The 14,382-nt window shown below is 40.8% G+C and overlaps 1 protein-coding gene across 19 annotated transcripts in view; it reads right to left on the bottom strand.

Annotated features, from left to right (window-relative positions):
- MYCBP2 (MYC binding protein 2) overlaps nucleotides 1-14,382 on the bottom strand; it is a 289,476-nt gene that overhangs the window by 179,684 nt on the left and 95,410 nt on the right. For 18 of the 19 annotated variants that reach the window (XM_059712849.1, XM_059713661.1, XM_019488555.2 and 15 more), the window contains exon 18: nucleotides 9,690-9,797. The exons of the other annotated variant lie outside the window; for it this stretch is intronic. In XM_059712849.1, coding sequence (XP_059568832.1) covers nucleotides 9,690-9,797 — 108 coding nt within the window. The remainder of the gene's footprint in view (nucleotides 1-9,689; nucleotides 9,798-14,382) is intronic. 19 annotated transcript variants of the gene reach the window in all.

The following is a 14,382-nucleotide window of genomic DNA, read 5'->3' as shown; positions in this document are numbered from 1 at the left end:
CACAATGCTCTACTTTACTGCCCTCTTCCCCTTGGGAAGGAGAAGGGAAGGAAAAAGAGCACAGGCTCCCTTATAATTCACTCAGAAGCAAGCTGCCACGGGACCCTGCAGCGACCCTCCTGCCATGACGAGTGAACAGTCCCAGATTCATTCCTCTCCTCTGCATGACACTCCAAGAGAGGCCTAAAACTATTCCTGCAGAGGTACCAGTGGCCCTTTAAACAGCATTGTAGTACTGCAGCTTCCCACACTGTTAATAGCACCATGACTCCCTGGTACTATTCAAAATATGGCGCAGCTTCCTGTCTTGTGATTAAACTGAATGGCTTTTCACACACTACATCATTTTGCCAGCAGTGAAATGAAAGTGGTATTTCCTAAACGGGAATGATAACTCATACCACATACTAATGTAGGTACTGATTGCTGGGGGGTGGGTGAGGAAATCCATTGGCTTTCTCCCTTTTGTAGAAGCAGTTGTCCTGAATTGTGTTGTATTCCTACAGTGCAGAATGGTACACTTGGGACAAGTGTTGGGGCAGGAGAAACTGCTTCAACTTGCCCACTCTGCTCTACAGTTTCTTGGCAGCTTTCAGGCATTCCCAGTGTGGTAGATGGATGCCCCGTAAGGTCTGAATTCCAAAAGTCTATCATCACACAGTGAAGTTTTTCAAAGAAAGGCTGAAAAAGTAATTTGTGAGGCATTTTTTCCAATGGTCCAAATAAGGACCACCTCCCCCCCCCCCCCCACCACATACACACACACACCTTTTTTGTTTGTTTGTTTTTGTAAAGATATACTTTTCTTTTTTGTACCCCAAATCTCTATATTGGTCAAAATACTCTGGAAATTAAAAATAAGAGGTGTCTCAACAGTTTCTATCACTTCTACTACTGCTTATATAAATACATGCTTTAAAATACTTACTTTTACCTAGATGTAATGAAAATAGAAGTACGGAATATAACATTCCTTTAGAATCTCAGGAACAAATTCTGCTTTACTCTCCCTTTTTATAGTTAGCCTATTGTCAACAGGGTCATCAGACCTCATGGATGTTTGTTTTATAAGTTCTCTTTAAAAAAGCTTAGAGAACTATCTTCGTCAAATGACAAAAAAAGGTAAACAGCTATTTGTTTGGCACTTGCCATTTTCCAGTATCCTTTGGAATTCCACGTTTAAGGTTCTCCGAAGTCCTTTCAGGGCATAAAGACTAAATTTAAAGATTCAAAGAAAGCCCTGAAAATTTTCTTCTTTCTTAAAAATGAATTTGTTTATTACATTATGAATATGCAAACAACGCATATATGTTACTTGCATAACAAAAACTATACTAAAAATATAAAACTCTCTCTGTTAGGCATACAACTGTCTTTTGTTTATGTATTATAATTTTTTTTAAGTATAACATATGATAAATATGCCAGATGGGCAGTGAAAAAAAGAAAAGTACCTGGGTGCCACCTGCTTCGTTATCTGTGCACATCCAACAATGTGTGTGAAAGTATGATAATGTATTGTGCTTCACAGTTAGATAAGCATATTGGACATAAAAGGAAATGTACATGCAAAATTACAATTTAAGCATTTCTTGATTTCATAGTTTAAGGTGGTTTTATTTGGGGGGGGGGTTTGTTTTGTTTTTAACACAAAAGCATAGTTATAATACAGAATTTTCAATTACAACATTTTGGAACCTTCCAAGTTGCTCAAGATCCTTTGAGCGCAGGAATAGGAACTAAATTAATCAAGGCATGTAATGTAAGTGAATGCACATATGAGTAAGTAATGGCAAAGTTAGCTACAATGTAAACTCAGAGCATTCTGCTACTGCACGGTAAATGCTTCTGTATATAGCTGAAATACAAAAAGGAAGCTTACAAAAATGAAAACTTGGGCAAATGACTAGGGAGGAGTATAAGTGCATTGCTTGGGCATGCAAGGATAAAATCATGAAGGCCAAAGTGCAACTGGAGTTGCACGTAGCAAGGGATGTGAAGGGTAACAAGAATGGTTTCTACATATCAGCAACAAGAAGAAAATCAGGGAAAGTATGGGTCCCTTGCTGAATGGGGGAGACAACCTAGTGACAGATGATACAGAAATGGCTGAAGTATTCAATACCTTTTTTACCTGTCTTCACAGGCAAAGTCAGATCCCAGACAACTGCACCTGACAGCACAGCAGTTTGGGGAGGAGATGAGCAGCCAACAGTGGCAAAAGAACAGGTTAGGGACTATTCTGAAAAGCTGAACATGTACAACTCCATGGGCTTGGACACAATGCACCTGAGAGTGCTGAGGTAGCTGGCTGATGTGATTACAGAGCTGCTGCCATTATCTTTGAAAACTCATGGTGCTTGGGAGAGGTCCTGCTCGATTGGAAAAGGGCAAATATAGTGCCCAGCCTTAAGAAAGGGAAGAAGGGGGATCCAGGGAACTACAGACTGGTCAGCCTCAGTTTAGTCCCTGGAAAAAATCATGAAGCAGGTCCTCAAGGAATCCATTTCTAAGCACTCGGAGAAGGTGATTAAGAACAATCAGAATGGATTCACCAAGGACAAGTCATGCCTGACCAACCTGATTGCCTTCTATGATGAGATGACTGGCCCTGTGGATGCAGGAAGAGCAGTGGATGTGCTATACCTTGACTTTAGATTTTTGGTATCATCTTCCACAACATTCTTGCAAGCAAGCTGAGGAAGTATGAGCTGAATGAACGGACTGTAAGGCAGACAGAAAACTAGCTGGATGGCTGGGCTCAGCAATCAATGGCTCAATGTCTAGTTGGCAGCCAGTATCAAGTCGAGTGCCCTGGGGGTCATCCCTGGGACCAGTTTTGTTCAGTATCCTCATCTATGACCTGGAAGATGGGATGGAGTGCACCCTCGGCAAGTTTGCAGATGACACCAAGCTGGAGAGTAGCAGATACACTGGAGGGTACAGCTAAAATTCAGGGACCTAGACAATAGGGAGGATTAGATCAAAAGAAATCTCATGAAGTTCATTAAGGACAAGTGCAAAGTCTTGCACTCAGTACAGAACAATTCCATGCACTGGTACAGACTGGGAACCAACTGGCTAAGCAACAGCTCTGCAGACAAGGGCCTGAAGGTTACAGTGGACAATAAGCTGGATATGAGTCAACAGTGTGCCCATGTTGCAAAGAAAGCTAACGGCATACTGGGCTGCATTAGCAGGTATCTTGGCTCCTCTCCCGCTTTTTGTCTGCATGGGGATGGCCTCTTTTTGAGCCCTGAGAATTGCCTCAAGGAAGCACCATCATACCTAGACTCCCAAATTATCCAGTTGCTTACTGTAGAGGGTCTCTCCAACTAGCCTCTAGCATTTGCCAAAATCTGCCTTCCTGAAATCTAGGACTTCTTTCTGCTGACTGATTTCCCAGTCTTACAGTGGATGGTGAACCTTATCAGGTCATGATCGCTGCCACCCAGAGTACCAGAGGGCAACAAAAAGGGTTCACAAGAAGGCTGGGGCACAACTTCTGAGGAGAGGCCAAGGAAACTGGGCTTATTTAGTCTGGAGAAGAGAAGACTAAGGGAAAATTTAACAGCAGCCTTCAACTACCTAAAGGGAAGTTCCAAAGAGGATGGAGCTACACTGTTCTCAGTGGTGGCAGATGACAGAACAAGGAGCAATGGTATCCAGTTGCAGCAAGGGAAATTGAGGTTAGATATTAGGAAAAACTCTCTCACTAGGTGAGTAGTAACAGGCTACTCAGAGAGGCTGAGGAATCTACATTCTGAGAGGTTTTTATGACTTGGCTAGACAAAGCCCTGGCTGGGATGACGTAGCTGGGAATAGCCTTGCTTTAAGCAGAGGGTTGGAATAGATGACCTCCTAAAACCCTTTCCAACCCTAATATTCTATGGGCATTTTTATACATGTAAGCACCGCAGTGCCGGGTGCTTTGAAAAGCACCCAGAGCTGCATTGCTTGCAGTTGTGTAAGCAGTAAAATGCGTGTTAGGAGCAGAAAATGGCAGCAGTCCACTTTTGAACTAACACACAGTTTACTTCAAAAATGCACCGTTGCCATTTCCTCTGTGCTGATGCCCATTTTGCCACTTGTACAACTACAAGTGACAGCACCGTGTGCGTCAGCTCGCATGTGGAACAGACTCGATTAATCGAGTTTGTTTTGACATGCTGGATCTCTGGCATGTCTGGGCATGAAAATGCATGTGTATAAATGTCCTATGATATAATCTTTCTATATGGTAAATGCAACAAAACGTACCCATCAATGAAAGGAGGGAAGTCTAACTTGTCACTACCATGAAATTAAGAGCGCACACTTCGGCAGTTACGGTAGAGTAGCTGATGCTCTTTATGTTCACACCCTAGTTTATCTCATAGAAGCTTGTTCATCTGTCCATACCGTTACTTTGCTCAGTAACTTGGACCACGAGAATGTAGAACTTGAGGAGTCCAAATTCACTCACCTTTCTTTGTCACCAGTAGGCAACAGCATCATGGTTTTGAAACTGGCTGAATCTTCAGGGCTCAATAAAAAACCTACACTGCTGGCAGACAAAGTTAAGGAAGCAATGTAATGAAGGTCTGAGGATCTTTATATCCCACTCACCAAATCAAGCAACCTGCCATGCCAGACATTCATGGCAGGTCTCAGAATTCAGGGAATGAGACAGTTCCTCAGACCTCAGTTACATGACTGTTAGCTGCTAACACAGTGAGGTACCCACAGCTGGGAGGCCAAGGGCTCCCCACTCCAAATACCACTTCTGTAGATGCCGAGAAACATAAAAAGTAGGATGCAGCTGGTGCTCCCAGCTGAACGTCCACTTTTTAAGTCTGGGATGCCACAAACCCAACATCAGGGAAACTTTCCCTGATGTCAGGCTCGCAGTGTCCTGAACCTTTAAAACATAGGTGTATGGCCGAGAGCCCCAGCTGCATGCCCACCCACTTCTTTAAGTTCCCGAAGCACTGGAGAAAGGTGCATAGTGTCCCCCACGTTGAAGCATTGAAATTGCCGCTCAGCAGAAACAGCTGGGGATGTGGGAGCTTCCCATCCCCTGCTGCTCATGCCAGGCACTTCTTTAAAACAGCAAAGGCAGCAGGGGATGGGAGAAACTCCCCTGACCCTAGCTCTGCACCTATTTTTAAAGATGCACTGAGCAGCCTCTGTGGATCAAGCAGGCAGCCCCCAGCCTGATCTTATCAGTTAGGAAGGGAGTGGCTTTGCCCAAGATCCTAGGGCTGCTGGCTCAGCTGAGCACATGGGATTTGGCACTGGGCACAGTCCAGATTGGGACCCAGGCTGTCATTTATTCAGTTCTGGGGATCAGGCAGGGGAGGGCTGTGTACCAGATCCTGGGGCTACCCCATACCTTGATGCTCACCAGGACCTAGCACCTTAAAGAGCCTTAAAAAGTAAGTGCTGCAGGGCAAGGATCTTTAAGGCAGCAGGCCCTGGGCAAGTCCACACATTGATGTTGACACAATACATTTGACAAAAGTGTGATATGTTGCTATTTCTGACATGATTAACACGTTAATCGTGACAGAAACACAATGTATGCCTGGGGACCTAAAACTTACCTGCAGCAAGCTTAAATCTCCAGTATCTAACCCAGTGATTTTCAACCAGGGTGCCACAGCACACTGAGGTGTGCTGAAATCCTTTCAACGGTATAGTAGGGTGCTGCACAACATTAGCACTGTTATGTGGGCAAACACAATTCACAAGCTCAACCCAGAGATTTTAAATAGGAATCCACAGAGGTAAAAACATTGTGTCCTGTTGTGGTTTTTCTGAGTTCTCTGCAACAGAAAAAATGTTCTATTAATTTCCTGTAATTAAAAAAAGAAGAATGAAAACTACAATACTGTATGGCATTCTGAGGAGTGCCTTGAGTCTAGAAAGGTTGAGAACCAGTGATCTAACCAAACAGTACAGTTTGGTAGTGCGCAGGACAACCCTCTTACAACAAATATTTAAAAGGTAAATTAAAAACTGTTACTGGCATTTATAGTAACTATTAACCTTCAAGGTATGATGTACACAGTCATTGTAGATTATGGATATGTTCATGCCCAATGCATTAAAGCCCAAGATTTAAAAAAAAAAAATACTGTTTAAAAAAATACTTTAAAAATACTGTTGGCGTTAAGCATAAGCCCTGCATGTCTTTGCAACTGCATTACAGGGTACAGAAAAGAATGGTTAGCCACTTTCTGTTCAGTTCCTTCAAACTAAAATGTTTATGTTTCTTAAGATGTAGGGATGAAGGAGGCTGTGAAAATTTAAGGGCACAATGCTATTTGGAGAACAATTACTGGTAAGTAAGTAGCTGGGTTACAATGTTGTTGTAGCAGTGGTGATCCAGGAAATGTACAAGAGGTGAGGGTTGTTTTGAGATCTTTTATTAGACCTACTATACATTTGGAAGATAAGTCTGAATGAGAGCTGAGAAAGCAGAGTTTGTGCCCAAAAGCTAATCTAACTTCTCTTTCAGCTATAAAATGGTCATAAAAAAGATATCACGGAAGAACCCTTGCCTCCTGCAAGGTAAGTAAGCATTCATTTTCCCTCAAAAATTGTGCAAAAAACCATTCTGGCGACTATGAAGCAGTTGTTCATGAAGGTGATGAAGCTTCTAGCAGCACATCAGGCAGGCAGGGTTGGCTTGCTGAAGTCCTTATCAGAATCAGAGGCATGGACTATTCTATTACATTTAAAGAACATACTGTGTTAAGTCCGATACACTAAATCAGTGGTTCTCAATTGTGGTGCCACAGCACCCCAGGGTACTGCAAGAACCTAGCAGAGGTGCCACAATGCCATCACTACCAGTGCTGTGGGGCGAAATTGCCTGCCTCACGTGCCTCTGTTTTCAGAAGGCAAGTCAGAGCAAAGCTGAGAAGCAGCTGCAGCAGACATGGCATACTTACCTACATTCATGCTTACCTTCATCAAGCCACCTGACGAGAGGTTTCTGCTGCAGCTTTCCCAGTTCGGCTCTGATGTGCCTTCTAAAAACACAGGTACGCAGGACAGTTCTACTTGGTGGGCCGGCATTTATCTCTAGGCTGCTCCATTTTCAGAAAGCACATCAGCACCAAACCTGAAAGAACTGCAGCAGAAACAGTGTGCCTGCCTACATAATGTGATACAGGCAGGTGCTGCTTTCTCTTGCAGCTGCTTCTCAGTTTGGTTCCAGACTGTTTCCTGAACACAGACACATGGGACAGGACATCTGGCCCTGAACACCACTGTTTCTAAGGGACACCATGCAGAGTTGGACTGGGAAAGGCTGTGGTGAAACCACCTGCTCCTGCCACAGCTCCTTCCTGATCTGGCTGTGCAGGAGGCAGACAGCACAGTGAGATAAAAATAATTATAAAAAAATCAGTATGTTAGTAATTGATTAGACATTATAAAATATATTTAAGACAATTTCTTAAATAGGGTGCTGTTAAGTTGTGAAAAATTCTGGAGATCTGCCTTGCATCTAAAAAGTTTTAGAACCACTGCCCTGATGGATGCCACAAAGCAGGCACAAAACTACTCTGCTTGCAGCACTGTAATACACACACACTCCTGCTGCATTAGGGCGTCCAATAATCTTAAACCAGATAGCAGCTGGAGGAGCTGGCTCAAGCTATAGCTCTTCCTGGTCCGCACCTGGTCCGGAGGCAAGTGGAACAGTTCCAGCTGTATGCCCCTGTTCCAGCTGAGAAATACTGAGTTATGCTGAGGTAGCACCAGAAGTGGTTCTCAGGGGATGCTGCCACATTCAAAAAAGAATGGAGAAAGGGTCCTCTGCCTCTGAAAAGGTTGAGAGACACTATTCTAAATTGCCCAACTCAGCCTACAACACAGAATGGTTGCATGTTAAATTCTTGCTACCTTATAAAAAAAAAAAATTAGTTCAAACAAAAATTCCTACTGATAAAAACTAAGGATTGTGTCCAGATTATACATGGTAAGAAAAGGGACCATAGGTCAAATGGATCAAAATTAGGGGTGCTGGAAGATATGCTTAACCGGTGGACAAAATAATGAGAAGACTCCACCCACCACACCTTTTCTCTGGGTCCTTGATACTTATGCCAAGGGAATGTATAGGCTGAAAAGAGACAACTTCCCCATTAGCTGTAGAGATATGGGTTGGCAGCTGTAAAGGGATAAGGAATAAGTAGTGTAATTAATATGAGAGCTTGCCTTTACATTTCAGTTTTTTAAACATACTGAAGTCATCATCACTTCAGACAGTTCCTGATAATGCCCTCTGCGGCACTTCACAGGTAGTGCTGGAGTACTGACAGTGCATATGCACTACATCTCAAGATATCAGCAAGATTTCTTAGCCAGACCATTGGATTTATCGACAAATTCCTTTGATATTTTTGAGGACTGGACCTGGTCAATGACAGGCTGCATGTTCTTCCCAGGAAAAAGCCTGGAGTAACTCTATGATCTGTTATAATCATAATTAGACATGCGTTTCTAGTAAGTGAACATGCTCAGAGTGTTTTCTCTTCAAACTGTCAAAATACATGCACCTTCTTTTGAAATAAACTGTGTTTTATTTCCTTTGTTTAAAGAAAACAAAACACATTTTGGTGATTCAAGTCTCCTCATTCAATGTTCTTACTGTGTCTTCCAATGATGATGCACAAACATACCTACCTTGCTCTCTCATGGTTCATTTAGAAAGGTATTAAAACATATGCTATTCTTATTTTAAATTTCTATTTTAAAATCGAACTTTAGCATTCTGGTCACTTACTACATTTAGGTTTGGTATATATCGATCATTACATTAGTCCTTATACTGTATGTTGATGAACATTTTTCAAATCATCTGTTTTTCTTATAAGTTCAAGAAAAAAATTAGTTTGTAACAATCACTCTTTATCTAACAACCAACATCTGAAAAAGTCAGATACAGCATATGTTCATTTCATATTTCAAAAATGTACAAAATTTATTATATTCTAGTAAGTAATGACTCATACTGTGGATTTCCACAGTACCGCCTAATAAAGTTTCTAGCTTGTCTGGTATAGAGACACCAGAAATATGTAAGACAGCCATATCTTGATTTAAATCCTGCAAAAAAATGTTCAGCTTCCAAAATCTTATTGTCCCTGTTATACTTTATATTGTATATCTTCTGCATTCAGTACCAGCACAAAAATGTTATTTAGTTTATGATCTTATACCAACCAGACGTATTATCAAAGGCAACTTCTTAACAGATGGTATAGCTCAAGAGAATTAAGTGCATCCCTAAATTAATGGATCGTTTTAGGAACCATAGCAGATGCATAACATGAAAGATCATAAAAGAATGACAAGAAAATGAAATGTTAGTGGAAATGCCAGAATAGAGTCATCTGTCCCAACAGAAGTTAGAAAGTTGTGTAAATTTCTTTAGTTTTATTTTGAAAAATGAGAAAAACACATAGAAAAACAATGACATACTTTATCAAAGATAAAGAAAGCAAAAACAAAAGATGATGTAGATATTGTCAAACATTTATACTTTTCAGCATTTAAGAAGTGTTCTCTTTCTCCTCAGGTTAAGACAGCTAATAAGACAGAATTACTTTTGAGCATTTCTCTGAAAACAAAGATTCAGTGGAGGAAGATATTACTAGAAGGATGGGCATATGTCCATAAGGAAGACCAAATACCTTTGTGCTTGTCCCGCTTATGCTTTAGCTGTGCTGGATGGGGTCTTATTCTGGCTAGAGCCTGCTCTCGATGGTTCATAAAAATAGGACCAGGAAATACAAGGGGGCCTGAGGAGAAACATTTTGTACATGCATAGGAAAGCTCACAAAATGGAAACAGTGTGATCAACAAAAAAAAATTTAAACTTAAAAGCATGAGAAAATGAATCTTCATAATTACATATTGAACTTAAAAGTGCATGTCCCAACAACTCCTAGTAAAAAAAACAAAACAAAACCCCTTAATTTCATTTAAGATGATACCAAAATACTATTTACTGACTCTCTAAAATAATATTTAAAGAGTCAGTACATTTCTCACATAAAAGACAGATTTTGCCTTGATTTTTACAAAAGTGACTAACTAAAGACAATGGAACAATAGGGGACCCCAGGTGGAACAGAATTTCCACCTAGGAAATGCTTAATATTTTCTCTGAAAGCAGATGACAGATCATGTTACATTCTATACCACTATGCTGTAAAAAGTATTAGTTTGTCACAACATGTATATATCACTGTCAATGCAAAAAGCAGGAAGTTACATGGTTGGTAAAGTTCCCAATACTGGAAATTCAGAATAAATACATACAGAAAAATCAATGAACGTTCACTAGGAGGAGACAGTTATTTAAACTTTTTAATTCTGGTGGCCTATTTTAGAATTAAAAGGGAACAACTTAAACACATCATGAAAAAGAGGTGCCTCATGGATGTGCCCTGCCCAGACCTACATAGAACTTATTTACACTTGAAAAAGTTATTTGCTAGACCCCAAGCTACCATTTTGGGCTAGACAATCTCCACAAAAATGTGACAAATGTTAAGTACCTTGTAGATGCTCTAAGCAAACATTTGGAAACCAGTGCTTCTAGTTCATTTACATTCTATTTTTCTTCATGTACTCTTTGTAAATCAGGAAGTTCAAGTGAAAGGCCTTGTGAAGGGTCTCATTCTTATCCCACTGAAATTAATACTTACTTCAAGAGGGAAAAAAAAACCCCAACATCTGTGTTTAAAGTCTGCTATATATTTTTCTCTCTGTTCTTGAGCTTCTTGAATCCACTATATATGAACACTTTGTTCATACAATGTTCCATATTCCAGTGTTTTTAAGTTCAGGTGGACACATCTGCAGTCCCCATTTTCTGATCAATCCCAGCAACTTTCACCAAGGTTACTGAAGAAATGACTGATGAGGCCTCTATTTCACTCGTCTACCACAACAGGTTATCACAGTTATATCTGTTTTTCTTCTAAGTCTCTCCCTCAAACTGTGGAAACCCTGAACTCCCTATTTTTCTCCTAACCTCTTCCTAAAAAGTTTCTGTGGCAATTCCCTATTCCCTGTTCTGAGGTCTGTCTCGGCTCTCTTTATACCAAGCAGCCACTCCCACTATTTTACTTTCAAGGCACATTCTCTACACCAGGTATTCATTTGCAGACCCTGAAAAAATTTCAGATGGAAGTGCGGACCCCTTTGAATTGTAAGTGTGGGTATTCCCATACGTTTCATCATAGTCACTTTTGAGGACCCCGTAGACATAATCTGCAAACCCCCAGGAGTCCATGGACCACAGGTTGAAAACCACTGCTCTCCACCAATGACGTGGGAATGTTTTTCCTCACCAAACCATTTGCTTTCTATTCAGACTCCTACCAGTCATCTCAGAAAGTGGAACCTTTCCCCTCAACCTGTCAAATCCTCCTTTACATCTTCTAAAATTCTACCATTTTCCTAGTCCAATTTCTCTCCCTTTCTCTTCATAGGCAACTTTTATCACAATGTCAGATACCTGAGTGGAACAAACACAAGCAAAGACTGGGAGCAGATAATAGATATTGATAAGGCAAAGGAACTAGAGACTAGAAAAGGAAGAGGAAGGATGAAGAAGCAGAATGGTGGGGTAAAGGGACAGGAGGACTGGGAGAGATCAGAAGGAGGAGGAAAAGCAAAGTGGGATTTAAAGGACAAGACTGGACCTGTATGAGGAAGGTAGAAGAAAACCTTGAAAAAGTCAAGAGCGCGACTACACAGGAGATGAGAATAAGGACAAGAAACAGTTTGAGGGAATACTTAGGTGTGAACAAGGAAGAGACTCCGCAACTCCTAAAGCATATTCCCCATTCCAGATCCTGAAAAGATTCCCAAGATCCCAGTCTTCCCATTCCTCTGCTGTCTTATCCCTCTCATCTCAGTCCACAGAGGGATGAGAACCTATTTCTGTTGACAGTTATTTTGCGCAGTTCAGGGAACTGCAACTTGTACAAGAAAACTAATGGGTCTAACGCTCAGTGGATGCCATATGTCATCACAAAATAGTTTTTTTTTTTCCAGTTTGCTTTTTAGATATCTAGGAAGCTACACATAAATATATCAATGAAATAGAACTAAGCGTGTGAAATCAAGCACTCAAAAGTCAGAAATGCCAGAAATCTGTAGATACTATTGACCTTAATTTTTCTGTCACAGTTCCCATATTTAAAAAGTAAACAGTTGCAGTACTTCAGCTTATAGGTGTTGGGAAAAGATCAAAAGTGTTGCAGAACCACACAAATCTTTACAGAAATGACTGCAACAGAAAAATCAACAAGAAAATTAATCATTCTACATTCAGAATACTGAGTGATAATGCGCGGTAAGGTCTGAAGCAAGGGTAATGAAACAGAATTTTATCAACTGCTCATTCAGTGAGCACCAGTTATTCTATACACTGAATGAGGAAATGGTAGGAAAAGATAATGTGTGATCATGTGTAACCAAAGATGGTATCACAATATAAGTAGTTAGATTTGCACAAGAAACCTTGGGCTCCTATACACGTGCAGGGAGCCTGCTCTGAGGCACTGTAACTCCAGCGTGTTGGAGTAGACGAGACTGATCGAGTCTGCTGGAATGTGGAAGTTAACGCACTCCAGCAGGCACTTGGCTAATTTGTGGCTACTGTAAAGAGGTAGAGTTTACAGCACAACAGATTGTTACATTTCCCTAGCACTTGTTATAAGCACCAGTTTTCAAGAATTTATAACTTTGCAAAACTGAAAAAATTTCCATACGCGGTATCTGCTTCAGAAGGATTTTTATTTTGTTTTATTATGTAAAGTATCACAAAGACCTTCAGACATTTCAGAGAACAAAATTTTAAATACATTTTGTTTTGCCCATGTCTTTAAAAAACGCATCCAACTGAGATGTTGTAAGGCTTTCCACGATTTATAGCAAAGTCTTGAACTTGGGCAGAGGGACTGACATTGCATAGTCTTGCCTTTTTCTGTTCCTACAGAAAATCACACACATCTGCCCAACATAAAATCATTTGAAAAAACTAAAGTTGAATAATTCTCTACTCTGACAAGTGCACTTTGAAAAAATCAGTTGTCAATATTCTATCTAAGCACATCCCACTCCACTCCATAAAGGCCGAGCACAATTTTCCCTGTAATACGTGCTGCCTGCTCCTATAGGCTTCTGTGGTACTTTGTACTGGAAGAAAGAGCAGGCACTGTCTTTCTGTGTTCTCAATATTCTTACCCTGAAGGCTCCCCAGTAGAACAGGAGAGGAAGCTTTCCGGTTCAAATGTGTAAAGGATGGAAGATGAAAAATAAATTAAGTCAAGGAGTATTTATAGTGGGGGGAGATGTTGAATTAAGTCTTGAACACTCCCTTAATTCTGTCGCTACCAAACCTCTCAATGGTTGGACAATAACATTTTAATATTTAACATTACTGTACATAGTGGGTGTATCCAGACGAGCATGGTTGTGGAGTATGTGATGCTGCAAACATGTCTACAGGGCCACATACCAAACAAGTCTGGTGTTCTCTGTGCTGCAAGGTGTGCTGCCTGAGCGTGTACTGTGCTGGACTTTTTCCCTCAGGTTTTTTTGACCCCAGTCAAAAAACCACCCCACAGGAAAAAAAATAAAGGTGGAGCAACGCATGCTCGGCCTGTGTGCTCTGCTAAAAAGCAGAGCCGGGCCGCTTGGAGCACCAGCCAGACTCCACGTGGCAGAATCACTGCGGCTGCAACCCCTGGAGGTCCCCAGGTAAGGCTGCTAGGTCCAGCCCAGTGCTGGTCCCAGCCTCCTCTACCCCACCTGGGACAACCTGCCATGCACCAAAGCTACTTGTCCCCGGGGAACCAAATGTCCAAGCATATCTGGATGAGCCCTGTAGGTGAATTTGTTTATATGGTTTGTGAAGTAACTTAAAATAGCACACATTTGTCCTTCTTGGAAAATGTCTATGGCAAACTTGAAGTTTTAAAAGGTAACTGATTTATCTAAAAAAAAAAAAACAACCCTTTATTTTCATAGTTGAAGAATTCACATTTTATATTGGTTAATATGTATGAGGTTTCAATTAGAATTTACTTGGATAGCTTAGGGCATTGTGGGTGCCCTAGGGAAACAAGGGAGGAAAAGAAAAAAAACTCAGTTTTTTTAATCTGTTGTAGGATATATAATATTTATGTTGATTCTGTTTGACTTTAAATAAAAGGCACTTCACATGCTTAGGAAAAAGGAAACTTGTAGCTACTGAAAGCATTGAGATAAATATTTAAGTTACGCAATTGTAAAGTTACTTTCTCTCCAATGATTAATCAAACAATTATTAGTTTAAATAATTCGTTTTTACTACAGTAACAAACA

Source organism: Alligator mississippiensis, chromosome 1, assembly GCF_030867095.1.
Source record: "Alligator mississippiensis isolate rAllMis1 chromosome 1, rAllMis1, whole genome shotgun sequence".
Classification (NCBI taxonomy): domain Eukaryota; kingdom Metazoa; phylum Chordata; order Crocodylia; family Alligatoridae; genus Alligator; species Alligator mississippiensis.
The sequence above is the reverse complement of the archived record's forward strand: the minus strand, read 5'-3'. Positions and strand labels throughout refer to the sequence as shown.